The 26893-nt window shown below is 41.7% G+C and overlaps 1 protein-coding gene across 6 annotated transcripts in view; it reads left to right on the top strand.

Annotated features, from left to right (window-relative positions):
* The window catches only part of CDKL5 (cyclin dependent kinase like 5), a 381431-nt gene that overhangs the window by 264146 nt on the left and 90392 nt on the right, over window positions 1-26893 (top strand). For all 6 annotated transcript variants that reach the window (XM_077294660.1, XM_077294657.1, XM_077294659.1 and 3 more), the window contains 2 exons: window positions 9492-9628; window positions 25193-25313. In XM_077294660.1, the coding sequence (XP_077150775.1) occupies window positions 9492-9628; window positions 25193-25313 (258 nt within the window). The remainder of the gene's footprint in view (window positions 1-9491; window positions 9629-25192; window positions 25314-26893) is intronic.

Raw genomic sequence — 26893 nt, 5'->3', positions numbered from 1 at the left:
AAAATAGGGAATAAAGTGTTTACTGAAAAATGTTATAAGGGCTGTCTGAGATTTTTTTTAGAAAACTGTCTAAACATATGAATTATCACTTTGGAGTCTGCAGCGATGATGTCACAGCCAAACACTGGCCCCAGCATTCGTGTGCTATATGTGTCAGTATCAGCACTGAGGCTAATGATTGTCGGCAACAGCCACCGGAATTTTGGACGTGACATAATTGTTGCAGGACCAGCAGGGACCATTGGAACGGCAGCTTTGAAGAGGTTGAGAATTTGTGAGTCTGTTGAAAACAGATTATCATCTGTCCACAGGATTGGTGATAGCATGTTGATCGGTGGGGATCTAACCAATGTGACCCCATTAATCGGCATTACAGGGAACTTTTATACTCCTTAGAATGGAGCGGCAGTGTGTATGCTCAATGTCACAATGTCATTATAGCGTAGCAAGGACTGTGGACTCTAATTTAATCCCTCCTGCTAAAGGGACCCTAGGCTATCCCTGTCTCCAAGATTACCCCTGATGGTGGGGATGCCTGGGTCTTGTACCTTGCTATTGTCCTGCACTGAACTAATCTAATCACCTCCCACACCCAGGATAAAAGGGGCAAAAATGAAAAAGTTATCACGGAAAAGACTGACAGGGAAAAACTGAGGCTCAGCCACACAGGACTCACACAGGAATACACACTAGGGAAAAAGAGTAAGAAGCCAAGAGGCAAAGAAACAACATAAAACACCAAAGGGGAAGGAAAAGGTTTTCACCAAAAAACGCACACTACTATCACCACCAGAAATGCCTGGATATCTCCACCTCTCCAGACTAGATTTAGTCTGAATAGTCCAGCATACATGTATAGAGGAGAGAAGATATGACTGGTTTTCACACAGAACCAAGGAGTATTAACAACCTATCCCAGAAGAGATTTAACTCTTGGTAACCTGTCTAGGACTTACAAGTCTTTATGATAACGCCAGAGTCTCCCTGTGCTGATTACAGCTATTAGTGGGAAAGAGTCTGATAAGTGGAAAAGGAAGCTGATTTCTCTTATTAGCTATAGTGCAAAGTTTCTTTTATTCACCTGTACTATTTATTTAGTCAAAGTTTATTGAAAGTGCAGCTCCATTTTAACTAAAGACACAGAGAAAGCCATGTTAGACTATTTCGAACATATCAAACATTAATATTGGAAAATATCACTAGTCAACAATTGCTGTTACGCTTAAAACACCAAAGCCTAGCACCTAAATCATACATATATGACAATATAGTACATTCCTCGGCAGAACATCACCTTCAAGGTATCTAGCCCTACAGAACGGAAACAGCTAAAGAATCATAATGAATTGCCATCTATTGATGTATGACTGCTTGCATGTCATACATCAGTGTAGTAAATGGCATTGGCCTTTCTTCACTGGTGTATATGTAAATAATATATTTATTAATATGCTCTGTATTCTTTACAATTGTAACATTCTGTTGACAGTTGTACAACACCCTCACCCTTCCTCCTGCATAATTTGTTATAAATTTAAAATGAAATAAAATGCCAAAAATATGTATGAGAGGAATGGTTATAATAACTGAGTCCCAGATTTGTATTCTAGCATAAAGACATTTCCATCAGTATATGGTTGTCATAATTCTATATTGCCCATGTAGAGATTCCAAGTTCCAGTTTTTTCCTAGACAAGCTGCCAACACGTTTCGCACATGTTTCAAACAAAATCTGTCACATCATGTAATTTTGATTGGAAGGCAAAGCATGGCTGACATTTCATCGAGAAAGTGCCACTCTTTGCTTACTTACAGGAAAATACAAAGTTTGAGCATGAGTTTTGAAGATTAATGGTTTGCAGCTTGTGTTATTTATTACTTATACCATGGAAGGAAGTGTCTGTTCTGGGATGCAATTCCATTCTTTCCTTCTGACAGCTTGACAACTGTGTAACCAGAATGGACCTGACAAGGTGTTCCATATTCTGAATGTGTTATATGACATCTTAGAACTTGTGAAGGGAACTTTAATTTGACAACCTGGAAGCCTGTTTCTAAACCTCCTCACCTTTATTAAGATTCCTCAGTTATTTTCTTTGCCATTTGTGAGGAAACAAAACATTGCATCAAACACAAACATATTGAATCCAACAAGTCTGGTTCCAGAATATTTGAGTTTAATACATTAATATTACATCATATCCCTTTACTCTACATTTTTATTTTTTTTACTTGTGCGAGTTAGATTTGCCCCTGTATCTAATACTGACATATACAGTGATGGTCGAAAGTGTTAACACCCTTGAAATTGTTCCAGAAAATGAAGTATTTCTCCCAGAAAATTATTGAAATCACACGTTTTGTTATACACGTTGATTTCCTTTGTGTGTATTGGAACAACACAAAAAAAACTGAGAATAAAGGCAAATTGGACATAACGTTACACAAAGCCCCAAAAATGGTCCAGACAAAATTGTTGGCACCCTCAAATATAATATGTATTGAAAAAACAAATATCACATTTTGCAGGCAGGCATTACTTATATGCATGCTGGAAGGAAAAAAAACTGAGGCAATGATGGATGGGGTGGTGGTACAAGAGGAAAATGAGGAGGAGCAGAGTCAATTCACACCATTATCAGGCCTGCCCTCCACACATGACTCGTAGGGTGGGTTACTATCCCAACATCTGACCAGGTACCTAACTGTAAAGCCAGGGGACAGTTTAGGGCCGCTTGGGAGGAGGATGATCATAAGGAGGAACAACCGTGTTCACAGCAGGGTGGCACTCAGATCAGCTCACTGGAGCGTGGCTGGTTGGATACACAGTACCCAGACAATACAGTATACCTCCCACCGAGGACATCTTTTAGTTGTCTCTAAGCAGCCTGGCACACATGAGCCAATACATTTTGCAGTGCCTGTGTAATGACCACCGAGTTGCCCATATTGTTACCAGTACAGATTACTAGGTGGCCACCCTGATGTATCCCCACTACAAAGACAATTTATCATCATTACTTCCGTCACTGGAGAGGGATCGCAAAATGCTTGAATACAAGCACACACTGGTAAAAAAACTGCTAACGGTTTCCCCCCTGACAGCAGGGGCTCAGTGGAAGAATAAGGCAGAGGCAGAGGAAGAAGTCGCCATTGCAGCTGGGGCACCGCCAGCACCTCAGAAGTCAGGGTTAGCATGGACAAAATTTGGCAAAACTTTATGAGCATGCCACAACATCCAGCACCACTATTTGGTACCGTTTGTATTAGCAGGAGGCAGCGTTGCAACAACATGGTGGAAAAATACGTGTCCTCTCGTCTCCGCGTACTAACAGATGGGTATCCCCATTTAACTTCTGGGTCCCCAAATTGGACACATGGCCTGAGCTTGCCCCTAATGCCTTGGAGGTACTGGCTTGCCCTGCAGCAAGTGTACTGTTGGAACGTGTGTTTAGCACAGCAGGGGTGTCCTCACAGACAGGAGCATCTGCCTGTCCACATCTAACATGGAGAAGCTAACATTCCTTAAAATTAACCAGGCATGGATCCCACAGGACATGTCTATACCTTTGGATGACTAGACAGCTATAACAGCCGCTCCCAGCCAGTCTTCAACTATTTGCTATTTGTTTCATATGGGGGCCTCTTCCACAAATTAAAAATCCCCAAAACTGTGATGGCTTCCTCCTCCTCAGCCTCTTCCACCGCCTTCTCCAGTTGGACCTCCTTCCCCTGGCTGTAGCTTATTTTATTTTGAGTTCCTTTCTATGTTCTTTGAAGTCATTTCCCTAAAAAAAAAAAAAAAACACATACTGACACATCCACCTCTTCCTCCGCTTGGACCTATGCCTTGCTAGTTTTAGTTTTGTAAAATGTAGGTTATTTTGAGTTACACTTTTAAAAAAAAATGTGCTGGATTACTCTTCCCATGACTATTTATTTTACTCAGTTATATAGCGCCATTATTTACACAGCTCTTTACAGACATTGACACATTGGGACTTAGGGTACTGTCACACTCTGCGACTTTCCAACGATCACGACCAGCGATACGACCTGGCCGTGATCGTTGGAAAGTCGTTGTGTGGTCGCTGGAGAGCTGTCACACAGACCGCTCTCCAGCGACCAACGATGCCGAGGTCCCGGGTAACCAGGGTAAACATCGGGTTACTAAGCGCAGGGCCGCGCTTAGTAACCCGATGTTTACCGTGGTTACCAGCGTAAAAGTAAAAAAAAACAAACAGTACATACTCACATTCCGGTGTCCTTCAGATCCCTTGCCGTCTGCTTGCCGCTCTGACTAAGTGCCGCCGTAAAGTGAAAGCAGATCACAGCGGTGACATCGCCGCTGTGATCTGCTCTCACTTTCCGGCCGGCAGTCAGTCAGAGCGGGAAGCAGACGGCAAGGGACCTGAAGGACACCGGAATGTGAGTATGTACGGTTTGTTTGTTTTTTACTTTTACGCTGGTAACCACGGTAAACGTCACTGCTCTGCTTTAGGGCTGGCGCTTACACAGTGCAGGGAAGTGGACGCCGGGGGACCCGACAGACACCGGAATGTAAGTATGTAGTGTTTGGTTTTTTTTACATTTACACTGGTAACCAGGGTAAACATCGGGTTACTAAGCGCGGCCCTGCACTTAGTAACCCGATGTTTACCCTGGTTACCCGGGGACTTCGGCATCGTTGGTCGCTGGAGAGCTGTCTGTGTCGCTAACACAGACGAAACAGCGACGCTGCAGCGATCGGCATCGTTGTCTATATCGCTGCAGCGTCGCTTAATGTGACGGTACCTTTACACAAACATGGTTGGAAGATACTAACCCCTTACAGATTTTGTCCTTGATTGGATTTGAACCCAGGACTCCAGCACTGCAAAGCTGCAGTGCTAACCACTGAGATACTGTGCTGTGCTACCTCTTGCACTTTTTCCTCCTACTTAAAAATTCTTAGTTTTTATTTCTACTCTTCTGCTTAGCTCAGGAACATGACGCAGCTGTAGTGAGTGGCAGTATTAGGTTGTGTGTTGTGCAGTTTTACAAAAACACTATGTGTAGTCAGCACCCGTGTCTGTGATAGTACTGTGCTTAACCAAAAGTTTTTATAATCTTCAGCTGAGTCAGTGGGAGTGATATGTGTAAACATATTTTTCTACTCTTAGTAATCGTGTCTGTGATAGTACTGTGCCAAATGCCGCTGTGTGTATTCTTTAACCCATATTTGTGGAGTAATGTGCCTTAAACCGCTTTGTGTACTCCGCAACCTTGCCTGTGGGGGTACTGTGGCCATTGTCTGGGTGTGAAATTTGCTATCAGCTTCTGTGGGATAAATGTGGAAACATGCTCTATGGGTGAAATTTGTTATTAGCTTCTGTGTAGTTATTGTGCCCAAAAGCCTCTGTGTTCTCTGCAGCCGTGTCTGTTCGAATAATGTGCCTAAAAATAATTTTACTCTACCTTTTTGTCCTCGCCTAAAGCTCATTAAAGGCTTTAACTTCTCATTCCAATCACAGAACCTCCAAATTGTCATGGCTAGCTAGTCTATCTCTCAATATCAGCTGCTGACTCAGTTGAGAAGTGGTTTATTTGCTTGACTGCTGCCTTCCTTGGATGTGGTACACGTTTATCAGGTTGCTTCTCCGGAATAGAACTGATTCTCCATTATACATGTGTACTCTGCAACCCCGCCTGTGGGCGGTTTGAGATTGGATGGCTGACAGTGTCTAGTTCCTTTACTTTGTGTTCCACCGGGTTCCCTCTTAATAATGGCCCCAGTTTGAACAAACAAAAAAATAGACATGGAGTACAATTCCATTATCCCTAGCTGAAGTATTCATGAGTGGTTGCTTGCTTTGAACAATAATCTTTTTCAAAGGAAACATTTTGGGCCCCCGGGGCCCTAAAGCAACAGCATTGGAGAGGTGTCCCAAGACAAAGAGGCTGGCACTGTTAGTATCGAGCTTTGCGGTTTCTCCACCCCTTCACCTTCTGTTTTACCTTCCGATCCATCACCACCACAATCCGCTCTCCATACTCCCACTGTCGAAGTGGTCTGATCTGTCAGCCTCTCCAGCACTATCTCCACCCCACACTACCTTAATTTATAATGTGGCAAATAAGAAATAAAAATATACTTTTTGTATAAAAAGCTTTATTTTTCATTTATTTAATGATAAGGTAAAATACTTTGGTTGGGTAAAACAAGATACAATACTTTGGGTAAAACAAGGTCCGATACTTTGGGTAAAGCAAGGTCCAATACTTTGGGTAAAACAAGGTCCAATACTTTGGGTAACAAGGTCCAAGACAAAGCTATCAAACTATCTCATTCTGCCAGTCTACTCTTCCTTGAGGTGAAATAAAGTACTCAGCAAATTTGTCCCTCATTCTTGAAACTGACACAGGACTTCAAAAAGTAATATTATGATAATCGTTCAAGGAGGTTTCAACGAAGTTCTCATCCATGGCACTTTCTTCCTTGCATATTATGAAATTGTGCAGGACCACACAAGCTTTCACCACCTCATCCACAGTGTCAGTCTTCCGGTTAATAGCAGTCAACAGAACTTGCCATTTGGATGTTAGAATGCCAAAAGCGCACTCACCCATTCTTCGCGCTCATGTTAAGCGGTAATTAAAAACTCTTTTTGTTGGCGTCAATCCACTACCTGCGTATGGCTTCAGCAGGTGTTCTGAGAGTTGAAACGCTTCATCTCCAACACATACAAAAGGCACTGGTGGCCCAGAGGTTTCAGGAAGCAGTCTTGGTGGTGGAAATTGGAAGGTGTTTCCATATAAATGACGCCCCATTGCAGACACTTTAAATACTTGAGTCATTGGAGGGGCCATAGGCCCCAATATCGACCGCTATAAACTTGTATTGTGCGTCTGCAATGGCCATGAGCACGATGGAGAAATATTTCTTGTAGTTGAAATATTCAGAGCCAGATGCAGCAGGTTTGACGATACGAATAAGTTTCCCGTCCACTGCACCCAAGCAATTGGGAAACTGACAAATATTTAGAAATTTTTCTGCAATGTCCAGCCAACTCTCCGTTGTGGGATGTGGGATGTATTCTTCATGTAAACAGTCCCACAGTGCACGGCAGGTGTATTTAACAATCCCCGATATGGTGGAAATCCCGAGTCTGAATTGAAAATGGAGTGAGGAAAGGGATTCACCAGTTGCAAGGAATCTGTTAAAAAAGGAAAGACAATAATTCATACAAACTACCATCAACAACATTACAGTTATACAGTAAGTCAGCTTTAACAGGAGGAGATACAATAAAAATGGCTTACCGAAGAGTCAACATCAGACGCTCCCCCGGTGAAACTGAGAAGCGGCAGTACGTGTCATTTCTCTGGATGATGTTTCCAATACGTTCCACCAAAAAAATCAAAGTTCTCCACTTTCATGCGAACGTAGTTACCAAACGTCTCGAGGTTTCCTCACAACTTCATATACAATGTAGAATACACCCTTCGTGTCATTCTCAGTGCAGTAATTGGGTAGATCCAAAAATGACGCCGGCGCTGATGCATGATGCGCTGTCTTTCTTGCTCCTTTTCCAGAATGATCGCTTCCAAATGATTCGCCTCAAAAGTGAAATCCACATAAATCTTCACAATGTTTGCCATCACATCTTCCATTTTTGCCACTTGCTCTACAACCTGTCAAAGATGGGCTGTACAAACACGGTATATATATGTTTTCATTAGCCAATAACGTTTGGGAGCCTCCCATGGATGTTTTTAAAAAACGGATCCATCGTAAAAACAGATAAACAAAAGAAACGGATGAAAATCTGATGCGACGGATCTGTTTTTTTCGCCTAATCAGTTTTTTGCCATCAGTCACAATCCGTTGGCTCGACGGATCTGTTGCAGATTATGAAAAACTGATTTGACGGATCCTTTTTTGGACGTATCCGACTAGCAGATCTAGCTAATTGGATCAGAGCACGCTCAGTTAAAAAAACGGAATCCGTCTCCGGATTCCGTCATTTGACGGATCTGGCGCCATAGGCTTCCATTCTAGCAAACGATGGATGGCGACGGATCCGTCCATGTCCATTTTTTCGACGTACACAAAAAAACGTTACTTTGTCCGTTGTCTCCAGCCGCCAGACAAACAATTTTTGAGGGATCCAGTGAACGATGGATGAAACGTGAGGCCATCAGTCGCAATCTGTCGCTAATACAATCCTATAAGAAAAAAACGGATCTGGCGGCATCAGTCGCCGGATCCGTTTTTTTTCAAAATTCGACGGATTGCAACTGATGGCAAAAAACTGATGTGTGAAAGGGGCCTAATGTATAATGCTAAAGTGCCACCTCCTTCACAGACATATTCCACCTCACATTACTGCCGATGTCTGCCTGCGGTCACATGAAATTATGAAACATGACCACTGCAGCCAATCAGCTGATTGCTTACGGCCTTTTCAGAGGATCTCTGCTCAGACTTAATTGTGAAGGCTGCAGCTGAGATTATGTGGAGCACATTAGCAGTAGTGGACAACCCCTCTAGCATGGGTGTTGGATGAGTGTCCTATGGGTGACATATAGAAACACATACATCATACATACATTTTCTATTACTACTGTTAAATAGATGCCATTGCTGCCTATCTTGACAGATGCCTGTTAGTCGCTCAAAAGTGGAATCTATCACCCACAGGCTGTGATGGCATTTGTTTAGCATGAAAAGCTATGAAAAATCTTATCTGACAAATGGATCTAGTTATAGTCTATGGTTGATGGATGCATTAAACTGATGGATAACAGCATCATCCATCGCCAAAGTGTTAAACAGATACATTATAGAAAGATGTTGAAAACGTCATATTTATTACATAGCTGCCATTATAGTGTGCAGTGATTGTTGTCACTCAATTAATACAATTCTATGTAATTTCCCTAAATTTTATTAGTTAGAGACACTAAGACCAATTTGATAGAAAATTAGATAACCTGCTGGCATGTTTTGGAGTAAACTTTGTGCAGATACAAAGAGAACTCCATCCAGATCTTTTCCTAGGTTCGATCCAAACCCAGGACCCCAGCCAGGCAAGGCAACATATCTATTGAGATGCAATGACTACTTAACAATAACAGAAATTAATAATATATTCATTTGATCATTTCATATATTAATATTTAATTAACATTATAATTTGTATGTGATTTATGCAATATCCCTAAAAAAAAGTCTTCATCAAGACCTGAAATTGATGCTGGCAGAACATATGACAGCCTAAATTGAGAGACTTAAAATTATTGTGTAGGTCTTTAACGCAGTTTTTGTTAAGAACGAGTTTAAAGTTTGAAGTTTGAACATGTGCAATTAGGATGTTTTTCTTCAATTCACCTTTTTTAAGAAAAAGAATAGGAGTAAGGCACCAACTTAAAGAGAGATAATTTATTTCACAGAGCAGCATTGTCACTACACCACTAATTTTGGCCTATTCCCTTTTGTGTTTTGTCAGAAAATGAAGAAGTCAAGGAGACGACGCTGCGCGAGCTTAAAATGCTTCGCACTTTGAAGCAAGAAAATATAGTTGAGCTGAAAGAAGCATTTAGAAGAAGAGGAAAATTATACCTAGTCTTTGAATATGTTGAAAAGGTAAGTGGATCGAAATGTCATCCGGAAATCCAGATTAAGCACCTGTGTCTGGAATAAGGCCGTCTGTGAATAAATGTCACTGGGAATGTAGAGCCCTGTTTTTGCCGACACGTATACAGCACATATGCTGGCTTTTCTTAGAATAATATGTTTCTTGATGAAAATATCCACATCTTTATTCTATACAGCTCACAGAAGATACAACTATTAAAATAGCCCATATTAAAAAGATGTCCATAAAATAAACCAAATAATCAATATCAATTTGTGAAAGGGCTCTTTCACATATCCTGATATTTCCGGTACTGGAAAAAACTGTACCAGAGCTATCCGTGTCCTTGAGTGACATACGTGTGGCATTCATGTGCCATCCCTGTGCCAAATCAATTTAACACATACTGGCACCTGGGAAAAGCAGTACAGTTTGCACTGTTCCCAGGCACCGGGTGCTGAAGACAGCTCGTATAATTGTCTCCTGGTCTCCCTAGGATCAGCACTACCAGGCGACAATGATGGGAGTTCTATTCAGTACCCACTGTGTACATGGCTTGGGGCTGATGTTAATTATTTTGGAAAGGGGACAATATCCCAAAGGTTGCTAGGCTATTAATAACAGCTCACGGCTGTTTGCTTAAGCTTTACTGGTTAGTTTAAGGGGGACCCAAAAAAAAAAATGATGTTGGGTTCCCCTATAAATTCTATCCAGCAATGGCTGAACAGACAGATGTAGTCAGATATTAATAGCCTGGGAAGGGGCCAGGTATGTTAGCCCCCTACCCAGGCTAAGAACATCAGCCCTCAGCCGCCTCATAAATGACGCATCCATAAGATGTAATTTAGGCCGGGATCACACATACGCGCGATACGGCCGAGTCTCGCAAGTGAAAACCCAGCTCTGGCGCCGGCACTCTGGAGCGGAGCGTGCAGCTCCATGTATTGCTGTGCGGCTGCACGCTCCGCTCCGGAGTACCGGCGCCAGAGTTGGGTTTTCACCTGTGAGACTCAGCCGTAATCTCGCGTATGTGTGATCCTGGCGTTATAATGACATTTTCTTTTTTTTCTATTCTCAGAGAACCCCGTTAAGCCATTTAGCAGGGAAAACTTGCTTATATGCAATGGTGGATTGAAAAAAAAGTATGCAAATTAACTCTCCTCCAAAAGGAAGAAATCTTGCTTATATTAACCAAACCAGACACCCAGCTGTAGACGGCTGTTTGAAGTTCTTACCTACCATCAGTGCCAGTACAGAACATGGTACTTGGGTAGATTTCGCACTCAGTTCTGACGTAGACCGGTTTTGTTTTTCATTAGGAAATTAAAGAGATCCTTTTAAGTAATTCTAGGCATGCTTCTTTTGGGCAATCCTATTCCTCTCAATAATGATGTCAGATGGTAAAATACCACAGCTATGTGCAATTGTGAATAAGGCTGTGGCTATGAGATTTCTAGAGTGGGAGAAAAGGGGGATCTAGGTTAGTAATGTGTCTTTGCAGATGTTTAGTGGGCTGGGACCACATGGCACAATAACCCTTGGATGCAGGCAAACATTTCAGTGCCAGATTACATACTAATATACTGTAGCTAGGCGGCATACATGCTTGGTGAGAGTATAGTACAGATAGTTGGCAGCACATTCATTAAAGGAGGCTGCAACCTTCCTAACAACTGTTACTATAAAAGATTCATGCAGAGTAAGTGGTGCCATTATACAGTATGTTGTATATGTGGATCCAGGTAGAAGCCGACGCTCCTAGTATTCCAGAGAAAATTACGTTTATTGTTCAGATTAAAAGCATGAGTGGCAAAGACCATCAACAAAAATAATGTAAAAATATATATAACCACGGTAGAGAATGGGCGCATGTCTAATCCGGCATCCAGGCATACGGCCACTCGCTACCATTGTTATTTATATTTATATACGGTATATATTTTTTTGTTGCTGCTCTTTGCCTCTCATGCTTTTAATCTGAACACTAAACGTTATTTTTTATGGAATACTACAAGTGTTGGCTTCTACGTGGTTCTACTTATATCACTACAGAGGACATTTGCGGTGCACCAGAAAGGTGAGGAGATTGCTGCTCTTGTTACCATTATATTTTGTTGCTTAATGATCTTCTTGACATATGAGGGTTCTTAAAGTAAAGTTTATACATAAAACACAGTAAGTTTCATCAAATGACAAATTCAGCTCCGCTATCTGTGTAGCTTCACAAATCTAAGATAATATAGTTTTCTACTATGCAGATGTCAGGTAAATAAAATAGGCAAGTGGTTATGTGACACAAGTGCATTCCTATGGGACCTGTAGAGAGGATAAGTCCATCCTGTGCATGGGCCATGACCTGGCCATGGGCACTTCACTGGCATATTCAGGAGAAGAGGAAATGGCCTTGGAGTTATTCTGATTTTCTCCTACAGTGGAGGAGGGGGGTGAGGCCATGTGCACACGTTCAGTATTTTTCGCGTTTTTTTCGCGTTTTTTCGCTATAAAAACGCTAACATATGCCTCCCATTATTTTCAGTGTATTCCGCATTTTTTGTGCAAATGTAGCCTTTTTTTCCGCGAAAAAAATTGCATAGCGGAAAAAAAAGCAACATGTTCATTAAAATGCGGAATTGCGTGGATTCCGCACACCTAGGAGTGCATTGATCTGCTTACTTCCCGCATGGGGCTGTGCCCACCATGCGGGAAGTAAGCAGATTATGTGCGGTTGGTACCCAGGGTGGAGGAGAGGAGACTCTCCTCCACGGACTGGGCATCATATAATTGGTCAAAAAAAAAGAATTAAAATAAAAAATAGTCCTATACTCACCTTCGATGTCTTCCCGCCTCTCCGCTGCATGCTGCCGCTTCGGTTTCTATAGCTGGTGTGCGGTGAAGGACCTGCGATGACGTCACGGTCTTGTGATTGGTCGAGACCGGTCATGTGACCGCTCACGTGACCGCGACATCATGGAAGGTCCTGAACCACACCGGCATCTATAGGAACGGACGCCTGCAGGTGAGTATAACCATTTTTTTTATTATTTTTAAACATTCTATCTTTTACTATAGATGCTGCATAGGCTGCATCTATAGTAAAAAGTTGGTCACACTTGTCAAACAGTATGTTTGACAAGTGTGACCAACCTGTCAGTCAGTTTTCCAAGCGATGCTACAGATCGCTTGGAAAACTTTAGCATTCTGCAAGCTAATTACGCTTGCAGAATGCTAAAAAAAACGCGAAAAAAAACTCAAAAAAAAAAAAATGCGGATTTCTTGCAGAAAATTTCCGGTTTTCTTCAGGAAATTTCTGCAAGAAATCAGGACGTGTGCACATACCCTGACTCTTGTAGTTGTGTCTTGGGTCTCTTTTGGCCTACAGTAGCACAGCAATGAGCCATGGTATAGATTCCACTAGGTGTTGATATATTTCTGCACAAATTTTGGCCCATGGAGACAGTATAGCATTTTTCTGTTGCCATAAATTAGATGAAGGTACTGACATGTTGTGAACTGCTTTCTGCCTCATCCTAGAGATGTTCTATAGGATTAAGCTTTAGGAATCATGAATGGAAAGCAAGGAATTCTTGCTGATTATAGGAACCTTGTAACATGGTGCATTGCTCTCATTGTTCTCATGTGCATCTATAGGGGTCAGAGGACCCAAGGTGTGCCCAAAAATAATCTTGGATCCCACTCATGAGCCTGTGAACTCCTGACAAGAAGGGTTATCCATGGTTTTCACAGAAAGCACATGTACCCATGATATTCTATGGCGCTATACACATGTCCGATTTTTCCCTCAGACCGAGTGGTCTAAGAAAATTGGTATATTTTATTTTGATTCGACTGTCAGATCAGAATCGTCAATGCAAGTCTATGGGTCAGTGAATCTTTTTTTCTTTTCTCCACATCTGAGAAAAACTGACGACACTCTGATCAAATTCTGAAAAGAGTCTTATCAGAATAATTAGACTACTTTTCTCAGATGTAGACAAAAGGTCATGTGAACCTACCCTAAGGCCATGTTCCCACATACAGTATTTGGTCAGTATTTTACATCAGTATTTGTGACCCAAAATCAGGAATGGAACAAATTGAAGAAAAGTATAATAGAAACACGTCACCATTTCTGTATTTATCACCCACTCCTAGTTTTGGTTTACAAATACAAATGTAAAATACTGACCGAATACTGAACGTGTGAACATGGCCTAATGGTGATTCACACTGACACTAATCCATAGAAAACGTTCTCATTTGACGTTACTCCATTCTGAACCTCCAGTTGTGACAGGGCAGGTTCTCTAATAAACTGAGTATTGAGTGTGTGAGTAAATTGAATATTGTGTGTTACCATAATCCTTGTTAAAGGAAAGCTGTCAGTTGATTTATGCGGCTCAAACCACGGGCAGCATGAATCAGAGTCTAGCTGCACGATTACAGTCTGGTATGTTTTTCTTTGAATTGCTCTGGCGTTTTAGAGAAAATACGGTTTGAAAAGCCTGAGTTCTCCAAGTGATTGACATGTCTTTCTCTTGTGTGTACTTTGGAGGAGAGCAATGTGGGGAGAAGCCAACCAGGTGCCCAACTAGACTAGTCAGGTCTTTCTCTAGATGAGTGTGGTGATGATATGGAAAGAGGAGACAGATAAGCCAAGGGGCTGAAGAGAGTTAAGGACATACGGGACCCCGAGAAGAAGCAGCGTGCGGGCGGTCACTTTACAGTTCTGTGGTCATTCTGGGATTGTCCGGGGCCTATGTCCGGGACTTGGCAGAATTAAGGATGCCTCTTCTTCCAAGGGAAGCCGGATGGAAGATTGACTGAAGCTAGTGGACCTAAGGGCACAGGAGCTGTAGGGGTGGAAGAAATGTTTTCGGGACTAGGACTAGTACAGGGAAAGGTCAGGAACTGCAGAAGAAAACGGACTGTACTGTAATTGTACTCCTGTGTGTGAGTAAAGTTGATTTGTTGAAAATGAATCCTAAGTCTGGAATCGTTTTTGTGGGCTCTGGAATGGGAACCAGGGTCACAGGACTGGAGGAGATCTCAGAGATTAAAGTGAGTGTTACGTTCCTCATACAACACACAACACAGACAGGACATTGCAATTTCTTTGCGGGGAGCCATGGTGTGGGAACACATTGGCCCCTTGCCATGACTACCACCCAGGCCACCTCACACACTACTAATTTTGGCATACAAATACTGATGAAACACTGATGCTGTCAGGAAATATGAAGAATTTCTTATTATTTCAATTACACATACAGGGCTCTCAGCTGCAGTTTCCTCTGCCTGCATGTGCCTGTGTGCGATGTCACTCCCCCCTCTTCCGCTATACAGCTGTAATGTGAGACCATGTGAGGAGTTTTATGGCCTTAAACTGAAACTACAAGTAGAAGCACATGGAAAAACCAAGGTTTCTTTGTCCTTGCAAACGTAAATATCATAGCACCGATTAATGATAGACGTGGGACAAATACATTTTCGGCATGTGCCTCTGTAGAACTACCAGCCAGTGAGTTTTCTAGGTTCCAGAACCAGCACAAATGGGAAACGGATTACTACTTAACCAGGTCACCCAGCTACCCCATGTTTATACTTAAATGAACCCCCATTTCATACGCCGAGATATGTGGGATGATGCTTTATCATATACTCAAGAAAGAGGAGTGCATTCCATAGCTCTGCCCACCCCATGAGGTCATCCAGGGGGGAGACCCTTAGTTTTGGGCAAAGGTATAAAACTCAGAGGCCCAGATAAGCGGGGGTCTTTTGCCAGGGGATTCAGCTACGACAGGCTGCGCAATCTGACCTAATGATTTTGGGAAGGTCCCCTCCACCGCCACCACATGGCGTACCATTGAATGATCTGAAAGAACTGTAAGTTGATTTTGACCTTTAATCCCTGTTATTTTTGTCTGTACATACAATACTTGTCTTTTAAAATATCTTTTTACCCTTTGGTAAACACCGCCTACCTTTTGGAGTAAAATATATAAAATTACTAGCTTTGTTTCTCCTTGCTCTATAATGTACTGTCACGTCCTCTGAAGTAAAATTATGCTACTAATTAGGTTGGCTCCTGAACCATTATTGATTAAGAGATAGGAGCTGGTGGCAGAAACTTTTGGGGAAACTGGCAGCGACGGACAGCATTGATAATTATTGTCCCCGCCTGAGTGGGAATAGTTATATTGCGCTCGCCGCAGTGTGCCCCTTAGCCAGTACATAGTAAGGCAGCCTTTCTGGTGACAAATTATCCTAGGTGCAGTACCCTGTCTGACCTGAGGATTAGGGGGGCGCCAGAGAGCTGCAAGTTCCAAACCAGAACTGGGAAGGGGGATATAGATAAATTCCCTTCAGAAAAGAAAATGGGCCAGCCAAACACCCCCAATTCATTATATATTGGTGTCAGCGGTGGGTATGATAAAGTTATCCCTCTGTGATTCGTAACAGATGCAGAAATACTGATGTGTGAATAAAACCTTACATGCAGAGTGCTTCAGAGAAAAAAATACCTGGCCTCAGTCAGGTAGCCAGGCTCTGATTCCTGCTGACAATGTATTGAGTTTAACTAAAAGATCTCCTTTAAAAGAGCATGTAATTGCGCAGTGTATTCCAACCCATGGTCTGAAGTTATGGTTTTGTTGTATGCTTTATATACATTTATGTCAGTTTATATTCTAATTTAAATTAGTCTAAATAATTCAAAAAGTCATTATTTCCCATTAATGCTGAAATAAAATGATAGTACTGTGCCTGTATAGGTCTCTTTGCACAAACAATATTGTATATTCTTCCCATTAAATCAGTTTGCCCATATTATATAGTCATGTCATGACACTAGAACATGCCATCACTTTATGATTATGGTAGTCTTCTAGGACCTCCATCAATCCTGAGACTAAAAGAAATGCAGCATTTTGTGTGTCCCCATTTTTGTTTTCATTGCGCATGGGTGCTCCAAGCCGCTTTGCTATGTACAGAATTACAGCTCTGCCCCGTTCAATTGAATGTGATGTAGCGGAAACATGAAGGAAATGTAGTGCTAAGCCAGTACTGCTATATACTAATATTGATGGGGTCCTAGAGGTCAGACTCCTCTGATCATAAAGTAATGGTTGTTCCTAGTGTTATGTCATCACTTTAGAAGATTGGGAAATCCTTTCAGCCTCGTTCGTTTTCTCCCCTTTGTATTCTCACTGGTTGTTTGCTTGTTGCTTGTTTGCTTACATGTTTTTTGTAAGACTTGTACAGTTTAATTCTGGTAAACGGGGACAGCTTTCTTACACTACGGGCATTTTTCAGCCTCTGTGTCTTCTATTAGGACGGCATATGGCGGTGTTCTGCTCCAGACCTCTTGGTTGGATCTCGGTGCTTTGCAGCCTCTCATTTTATTTCCTACACAGTAATCAACGTGACTTGTGTCCTAGATACGGAGAAACCCTGTAGCCTTCAAACCTTTACATGGCGTTCTGATTAGTGGCTTCATATTGCAATCATATTCAAATTAGAGACTCTGCATGGAAGTCGGAAAAAAGAAATTTAACGTGAACGGTTTAAAGAGACATGAAAGCTTTATACTTCTTTATCTAAAGTGTAAACATATGACCCAAACCCATTACCTCACACTCTGGATGGGTAACCCTCTATACAAACTATAAACATACTGACCAACTATGCACTTAACTGCGTGTTGAATCAAAGAGTGTTGTTTCTTTTTTTTATAAAAAGTTATAACTTAATTGACACAGACAATACACACATTTAATTAAAATAATGCCTCTAAGCCGTAAAAAAATTGTAATAACAGGTAAGCGTAGAGAAAGTTTACAATAATAGCAGGTAAGCACTAAATAACATTACAAAACAGCTTGATTTGTTAGTATTAATGATAGAGCATGCTGAGATAATATCTCAATTCAATTAAAGCATACTAAGAAAATATCTCAATTAGATTAGAGCATGCTGAGAAAATATCTCAATTCAGGTAAGCATTAGATAAGGTAAGCACTAAATAACATTACAAAATAGCTTGACTTGTTCGTATTGATGATAGAGCATGCTGAGATAATATCTCAATTCAATTAAAGCATGCTGAGAAAATATCTCAATTAAATTAGAGCATGCTGAGAAAATCTCTTAATTAAGGTAAGCACTGAATAAGATAAACGCTAAATAACATTACAAAACAGCTTAATTTGTTAGTATTGATGATAGAGCATGCTGAGATAATATCTCAATTCAATTAAAGCATGCTAAGAAAATATCTCAATTAAGATTCCCTGTCTGGAAACATTGCACCATTTTTGTAAAAAGCATGCTAAGAAAATATTTCAAACATTTTTAAAGCGATTGTGTTTTGTTATTGGTTGTCAAAAGAGCATGCTGAGAAAATTCTCAATTGTGCTGAGGGCAACTTTGCTGATACCATGGACATAATTTATAAAGAGTGCAGAAAGCTGCATATCAAAACACAGTATATTAATGCAAAGAGTGTTAAGCGCTCAGTCGAAAGATCAATACCTTAATTTCATAATGTGCGCTACATAAATTTTAATGTGCAGACCCCATAAATCAAAACATAAATAAAGCTATTATGCTGGCTCAAATGACCTATCAAAAACTGGACAATAAGATCTCCACAAGAATTTATGCCGACTCAATTACCCTATCAAAAATTAGCAATAAAGCCGCAGCTATATTTAATGCTACTCACAGCCATGCAAGGATTATATCCATTTCATTGCCCAGTCAGAGTAAATACTATGACCGCACCTATATTTAGTGCAGATAGAAACCATGGATTCCAAGAGCCCTATATACCAGCTTTAACCAGATCAATGCGCTCTAAGAGCTACTGCTAACCTGGATCCACTTATATCAAAATACATCAACTGTAAAAACTGAAAATGTACGTATTACCTAAATAGGTGGTGCTCCCTGCTTACAGCCACACATGGCACGCTAGTCCTGGCCGAACCCCACGCTTACCTGTTATTACAATTTTTCTACGGCTTAGAGGCATTATTTTAATTAAATGTGTGTATTGTCTGTGTCAATAAAGTTATAACTTTTTATAAAAAAAAGAAACAACACTCTTTGATTCAACACGCAGTTTAATAAGTGCATAGTTGGTCAGTATGTTTATTCTTTATCTAAAGCACAACTTTACCCTCAAGTTAGTTTATCAGGTTTCCTAAGCCGCTACTGCTGCCCTTTGCTATCATTAATTTGACTTTTTTAAATTTTAAATTTACTGAACAGTTCTCTCTAATTAAATCTAATTATCAATGGGGACGTAATGCAGTTAAATGCGACATTTGTGTGTTGTTTCACGAAACTTAACAATTTTTTACATTTTAATGTGTTTACTGCTTGTGTGAACAAGCTCCTCCTAGCTCGCTGATAAATATTGGTAGCGGGAATCACCCCGCTGTAAGACTATCGAGCTGATAGGACTGAGCTACTGAGCATGTGTGATCATGGCCATTGCGCACATACGGCTGGAATCACATGCTGTGTATTTGGTGGAGATTTCACACTCTTAAAATCCTCAATATTTTGCAGACACAGCAAAGTGAATGAGTATTAGGCTGGGATCACACTTGCGTGTACAATGCGAGAAACTCGCTCTAGTCTCTTGCATCAATACCCGGCACTCGGGACCGGAGTGTTCAGCTGCATGTATTTCTGTGCAGCCGCATGCTCCGATCCCGAGTGCCGGCAGCAGTGCCGGGTATTGATGCGAGAGACTACCTTAATTTCATCCATATTCTGCATTTGTTTGTGCAGATACATCACAGAAATTGGCTTTTGTTGTTTTTCTAAATCGTCATCATGTCACTATCTGTTGTGGAAACACAACTTTCTGGTGTGGATTTTATCCATTGACTTCAGATTAAGCCACTCACTTTAATGTCTCTTTGGTTTGTTTCCACAACAAAAAATGCACATAAAAATGCATGAATAAGTGCAAAAATGCTGATAAATCGATTTTATGAACCTAGCCTTTGGTGAACATTTTCAAGGCAATCAGAAGATCACCTGGTGGCTAAATAACATACAGTACATAGCAGTAATATTCAACACAAAAGCATTTCTTTTAAAAAGTAAGTACGGTATAGCTAAAAATTGCTTTGTGTTGTGTGATCTAAGAAGTGCATTTAATCTTTATGAAATATTGGAGCAAGTCATTGACATTTGCTACAAATATCAAAAAACGACCAACACTTCCAAATAGAAAAAGACAAGTGTGAACAGGTGTAAGCTAAGGCTACTTTCACACATCAGGTTTTTACTGTCAGGCTTATTCCGGCAAATTTTTTAAAAAACTGATCCGTTGGAAATTGTGAAAAACTGATGCAACTAATCCGTTTTTTCACCCGATCCGAGTTTGTGGATCTGCCGGCTATTTTGGATTCTGGGGAAGGAGAGAGAGAGAGAGACTGAATCTGTCGCTGGATTCCATCATTTGACCTCACATTTCACTAGTTTTTCTCCGGATCCGTCACTGTCCATTTTTTCCACTGACAGAAAAAAAACGTTCCTATGTCCGTTATCTCTGGCCGCCGGAAAGGGATTTTCAATGGATCCGGCAAAAAACGGATAAAACGTGAGGCCATCCGTCGCAATTCAGCACTAATACAAATCTATGACAAAAAAACCGGATCCGTTATTTTCAAAATTCGCCGGATTGTGCCTGACGGCAAAAACTTGATGTGTGAAAGTAGCCTTAGGCCGGTTCCACACGTCAGTGGCTCCGGTACGTGAGGTGACAGTTTCCTCACGTACCGGAGACACTGACACATGTAGACCCATAAAAATCAATGCATCTGTGCAGATGTCATTGATTTTTTGCGGACCGTGTCTCCGTGTGCCAAACACGGAGACATGTCAGTGTTCGTGGGAGCGCACGTATTACACGGACCCATTAAAGTCAATGGGTCCGTGTAAAACATGGACCACACACGGACCTTCTCCGTTTGCAGTCCGTGTGGCGTGCAGGAGACAGCGCTACAGTAAGCGCTGTCCCCCCCACTGGTGCTGAAGCCGCGATTCATATGTTCCCTGCAGCAGCGTTTGCTGCAGAGAAAATATGAATAATAGTGTTTAAAATAAAGATCTATGTGTCCCCCTGCCCCCCCACCCCCTGTGCGCCCCCCCACCCCCTGTGCGCCCCCCTGCTGTTCAGAAAATACTCCCCCGCTCCCACGTTGGCTGCCGCTGCTTCCTCTCTGCCCCGCGCCTTCTACTGTATGCGGTCACGTGGGGCCGCTCATTTACAATCATGAATAGTCGGCTCCGCCCCTATGGGAGGTGGAGCCGCCTATTCATGACTGTAAATGAGCGGCCCCACGTGACCGCATACAGTGGAAGCCGCGGCCAGACCAGGAAGGAGTGACAGCCAACGAGGGACACGGGTGAGTATTTTCTGAACAGCGGGGGGGCGCACAGGGGGTGGGGGGGCGGCGGACACATAGATCTTTCATTTAAACACTATTATTCATATCGAAAAGATAGAGAAAATGAGGGCCGCACTCACCGATCTCTTGCAGGTGACTTTATTAAATATCTACGGGTACCCGTAGAAGCACCTGGTCGGTGCGAAACGGCCGTCGTTCGGCTCCCTCACATATCCTGTAACACACACCCCCGTGCCGTGAAGATGGATATTTAATAAAGTCACCTGCAAGAGATCGGTGAGTGCGGCCCTCATTTTCTCTATCTTTTCGTTGTGAAAGTATTTTTCTGGCCGAAGCACCCGAGATCAGAGACGTACCAGCTGGCTGTCAGCAGGAGTTCACACTGTGGAGCTCTGCCCGTGTGAGTGGGCGGTGCGGGTTACTGTCCTCTGTTTACACTTTGACTATTATTCATATCTTCTATGCAGCAAACGCTGCTGCACAGAAGATATGAATCGCGGCTTCAGCACGATGCAGGGGACAGTGCTAAACTTTAGCGCTGTCTCCTGCACGCTCCGTGTGGTACCCACTCGCCACACGGGCGGCACACGTGTGCCGCACGTATGGCCTACGTGAGCTCACGGGCACACGGACACGGATAACTCCGGTACCGATTTTTTCCGGTACCGGAATTATCTGGACGTGTGGGACAGCCCTTAGAGAGTCACTCTATATAACTAACAAATTAAAGCTGCACCCTGAAATGCTATAATATGTAAACAATGAATATATGAAATTAAAACTTCATTACTGCTATAGAAGACATGTTAAAAAATGAAGGTACTTAGCGCACAGATTGGACCGTTCATGTGAGCCCAACAGCCAGCGTCAAGGCTGTTTGTTAGTTATATAGAATGGCTCTCTTAGCTTGCACCTGTTCACACTTGTCTTTTTCCGTTTGGAAACACGCCCTCTGACTGATCACCCATCCCATCAGCCTAAGGCTTTTTTAAATAGAGCTTGATCCTACTTCCCATATAATTGTAGGCTTTTAGCCCGGGGGAGGCATCATGTTAGGGTTAGGATACCAATATAGGGGTACGCCTTGTCGCTGGCTGTTGTGCTCACACAAATGAGCCAATTTGTGCAGTAAGTAAATTAATTTTTACGTGTTTTCTAACAGTAATGCAGTTCAAATTTCATATATTCAATGTTTACATATTATAGAGTTTCAGGGTGCAGCTTCAAAGGGAATCGGTCAGGTCTCCCATATCCTCCAACCATGCACTATACCTCTATGAGTAAATTCCCTGCCCAAACAGCCCTGTATTACCTTATTCAGTGAAAAAGAGGTATTAAAAGAGTATTTATATTGTCCCTTTTTCCTATGCTAATGAGGGCTTTGGCTAGTCAATGGGGCATTAGTTTCGCCCTCTTTTCATGTTGTCATGGCCCTGTGGTCATGGTAACATAATTTATATGGACCGGCATCATCACCTGCTGATGCAACCTCGCGTATGCGCATCTTTCATTTTGGCAGTGTCACTGTGTCTCTGAAGCTGGGTGCATGCTTCCCGGCTTCAGAGGCACACTGTGAATGACTGGAAGTTCAGAAGATGGCTTCTGGTCATGCGCAGTGCGCCTCTGAAGCCAGGAAGCATGCACCCAGCTTCAGAGACACAGTGACGCTGAAGAAATAAGTGGCGCGCATGCACAAAATTTACATCAGCTGGCACTTACATTGTCTCCTTTCATTATGTATATTACCGTCCCTTATTACACAGTGCCCTCTCTTATTATGTATAGCACCACCCCTTACATATTAGATTCTCGTTATCTTTGTTATTTACAGTGCCCTGTTCTTTATTACTTAACGTCCACTCTTTTCAGATATAAAATGAAATGACTGCTGATGGAGCCTGCTGATGGACTGTTCTTCTGGTTAAATTCTGCCACATCAGCAGTCATTTTATATCTAATAAGAGGGGACTATGTAATAAAGAGAGGGCATTGTGATTAACAAAAATAACGAGAATACGCTATGAAAGGGACGGTACTATATATAGAAAGACATAATACTATGTAATAATTGGATAACTGTGCATAACAACATTGGATGCTACATAATAATGGATACAAAACTAGATAGGATGGAATATAATAAGGGAGGCCCTCACCAGTAATAATGTTTCCCACAATGGGCTCCTTCTTGGGATAATGTCTCCCAACCTGACTTTCTTCTTGGTACAATGTCCCTTTCCTGGTATATTGTCCCCCCATCTTGGTATAATATTACCCCTTCCTGGGATAATGTGCCCCATCCTGGTCCCCTTCCAGGTAAATTATGCCCCAATCTGGAAATATGCCCCCCATCCTGGTATAATGTGCCCCATCCAGGTATATATGTACCACATCCTGGCGTTTACTCTTTAACCCCTATGCGGGAAACTAGACTTATACGGACATCAATGGGCTGGGGCCATGGAGTCAGCTGCTGGTTGCTGGAGCAAGCTGGTGACAAGAAAGGTATAGAAGTCTCCATCCTGGGTTGATATCAAGAGGTCACGCCGGGGACAAAATCAGAAAGTAGGTGAGTGGTCAAAACAGGAGCTGCGGTCAGAAAATGGGATAAATCTCAATAGGAGCAAACACTAGAGCTACAGACCAAGTAAGCAGAATATATCTAATGGAAGAAGTCAGAGGTTTAAATAGCAGGCAGCCCCGCCAAGGGCTCTCAGGCAGGAGTAATCAAAACCAAGCGAGATTTACTAATCACATTGCTCCCCGATTTAGCTATATGAAAAGACTCAATAATAATAAAGGACTGTCGCTGTCACACGTCACCCACAACAAAGGTTAGCCAAGGGGGGGGGGGGGGTGATCCTCAGGAGGACTCATATACAGGAGAGTTGATGATCTTGCCCCCTTGGCTAACAAGACTAGATGTACGTCAAAGGAACAGGGGGCCATATCTCAGGAATGGAAATATGCGGCATCAAGAAAGAAAAATGGCAGATTTAGTAGAACAGTGACATTTACACAAGGTAAGAAAAATCAAACTTGTCTATTGCTAGTGACAGGTTCTCTTTAGTAAACCCCAAGGTTCCTGGAAACCACAGGCCAGATGAATAATCAAAAGATGATGATTGAGATGATGAGCCATAATATTAAACCCCGCTGACAGGTGAAGTGAATAACAGGAATTGTCAAGTGACAGTGGTGCCTGTCAAGAAATGGGATGTATTAGGCAGCTTGTGCAGTTAGTTCTTCAGGACAGTGTGCTGAAAGCAGGATAATGGCAAACATAAAGATTTTCACAACTTAAATGGGGCCAAATTGTGATTGCTGGGAGTTGTAGTTTTCTATGAGCTGTAAAGCCACAGTTGGGAGACCAGTGTTCTATATAAAGGGTTATATATATTGGCAAACGGTAATTTTCTTATAAAACAACACTAGTCCTCACTGCTGTGGGCTACGTCCACACTATATGAGTTTTTGGTGAGTTTGCGTATTTAAAAAAAAAAAAAAATACAAGTAACCTATATTACTGAAAGGATTCAGAAAATCTACAACATCAAACACTCACCAAAAGCTAAACGTGGGAAAGTACGGTAGCCTTATACATAGTTTGCAGTTTTCTTTGTTAGGCAACGTGCACACTTTCAGTATTTGGTCACTATTTTACATCAGTATTTGGCAGCCAAAACTAGGAGTAGGGGAAAAATGCAGAAGTGGTGACGTGTTTCTGTTATACTTTTCCTCTGATTGTTCCACTCCTGGTTCTGGCTTACAAATACTGATGTAAAATACTCACCAAATGCTGACCATGTGCACGTGGCCTAATATAGTTCTCCTGATTAGTCCACAGGGGGTGGACTGCACAGATTGCCAGAATGCACACTGGAATCAGTTTTCATTCTATTCATGCTACAAATGGTAAAGTCTCTGAATCCTTTAATTTGACTAGTTAATCCACATTTTTTGCATGGGTATATTGAATGGAGCTGGCTTGTGACCCATAGGCTGTGCTTGCATGATTGCACTGGCATCATTCTTTTGGCTGGCAAATACACCAGGCTGTGAGTGGGTTTAAGAAGCTGAAATGAGCCGTGGTAAATTGTAACAAGATTAACACTGAACCCTGTTGTACTTTTCCTTATTTAGAACATGCTTGAGTTATTGGAAGAAATGCCAAATGGAGTTCCTCCGGAGAAAGTCAAGAACTACATTTATCAGCTCATCAAGGCGATTCATTGGTGTCACAAGAATGACATTGTTCATAGAGGTGAGAGGGTCTTATATCTATAGTGTTTCTCATTTTACGAGACGTAATCAGGTGTTGGGTTCTTTGCTCTTCTACAGCTTCAGCCAGAAATCACCGTATAATACACGTGTTCCTCCTACTTTCTATTGTTTGTAACCCATTTTAATTGTTTCATATAGCTTTGTTTTCCAAAGGTGACCACAGAGGACAGTCAGTAATACAGATGCCATAGGCTGGAATACATTTTCATACTCTTAAACTATTCATTTGTACAGAGACAGGCAACGATAAAAGCAGATTTGCAATAAAGGCTAGTAGGCTCTCTATAGGAGCTGCAATTTCAAACTTGTCAAGTTCTTGCATTTGGAAAGTAGAGATAAGAGATATAACTAAGAAATGCCTGAGTATTGCTGATTGTAAATTGACAGAATAAGCCAAGTTGATATATTTTAGTATTCTCTTTTATTTTTAATTTAGACAAAAAGCTTGGTAAGGAATGAATAAAATTGGTGTCAGTTTTATTAATTCCTAATGGCATTAAGTTAGTCTTACTACTTTTTTATTGATGGCTTATCCCCAGGAAAGGCCATCATTATCTGATCTGCTACAGCCGGCGCACTGCTGATAAGCTTTCACCAGCCGGAAGTTCTCGGATTCTTCCGTAAACAGCAGCTCTGTGATTACTAGAGTGGCCACAGACGGATACTGCAGATCAGCCCCTGTTCACATTATTTGGGGGTGGCTCTTTAGTACCCGGCCACCGCCTCTATAGTTTTGATGGAGCTGCTGTGTTCTGGCAGCATCCGAGAACTTTTGGCCGGTGTCGGTAAGAGATGAACGGCGGTGTTACCATGTGTAGCACTGCCACCAGTCAGATATTGATGAAGGCTAGGCCCTCAATAAACGTAGTGCCCAACTTCTTTAATGATTTCATTCTTAGGCATCATTCATAACAGAACCAGCGAAAAATGGGAGAGTCCAAACTCTCCAGATTCCCATCGTTGACAGAGGAAAAAGAAAACAAAGTTTTGCCAAGATCTATAACTAAATGCAAAAAGTTTAATGGAAATCCATTTCAATAGATTTCCACAGATATGAATATGGATTTACATTAAACTTTTGACATTTTTTATCGACCCTGGCAAACTTTTTATCATTTCTCTCTTATTTATATTGTACATGTACTCTGATGTCACACTCGAACACATTTACTGCATGGTTGTTTCAGTAGGACGAGATTTAGTCTAGGCATAAGGGAGTCCACACAAATGAACGCAAAATCTGCTGAACCCGCTGATTTCAGTGGCATCAGCCGCTACACATCTGTATGGCTGCTTCCCAATTCTCCCCAAACAGACGACATTGGAGGAAAAAGTATCTGTCATGTTGTATTTCCACATGCCCTATCCTTTGCTTCTAACAATGACATCATTCATTTACTAATGTGAGACATGAAATCACATTTAGTTATAATGAGTTACAAGGCATTTGGAAAATTACGCAGAAATACTGTTTTTGTATCAAATTATAAAATACTGTAAATTGATTGATTATTTAAAAGAAACCTTGATATTTTGCTCTTAGCTTCAGTCTTGAATGAC

This window comes from Ranitomeya variabilis, chromosome 3, assembly GCF_051348905.1.
Source record: "Ranitomeya variabilis isolate aRanVar5 chromosome 3, aRanVar5.hap1, whole genome shotgun sequence".
Classification (NCBI taxonomy): domain Eukaryota; kingdom Metazoa; phylum Chordata; class Amphibia; order Anura; family Dendrobatidae; genus Ranitomeya; species Ranitomeya variabilis.
The sequence above is the reverse complement of the archived record's forward strand: the minus strand, read 5'-3'. Positions and strand labels throughout refer to the sequence as shown.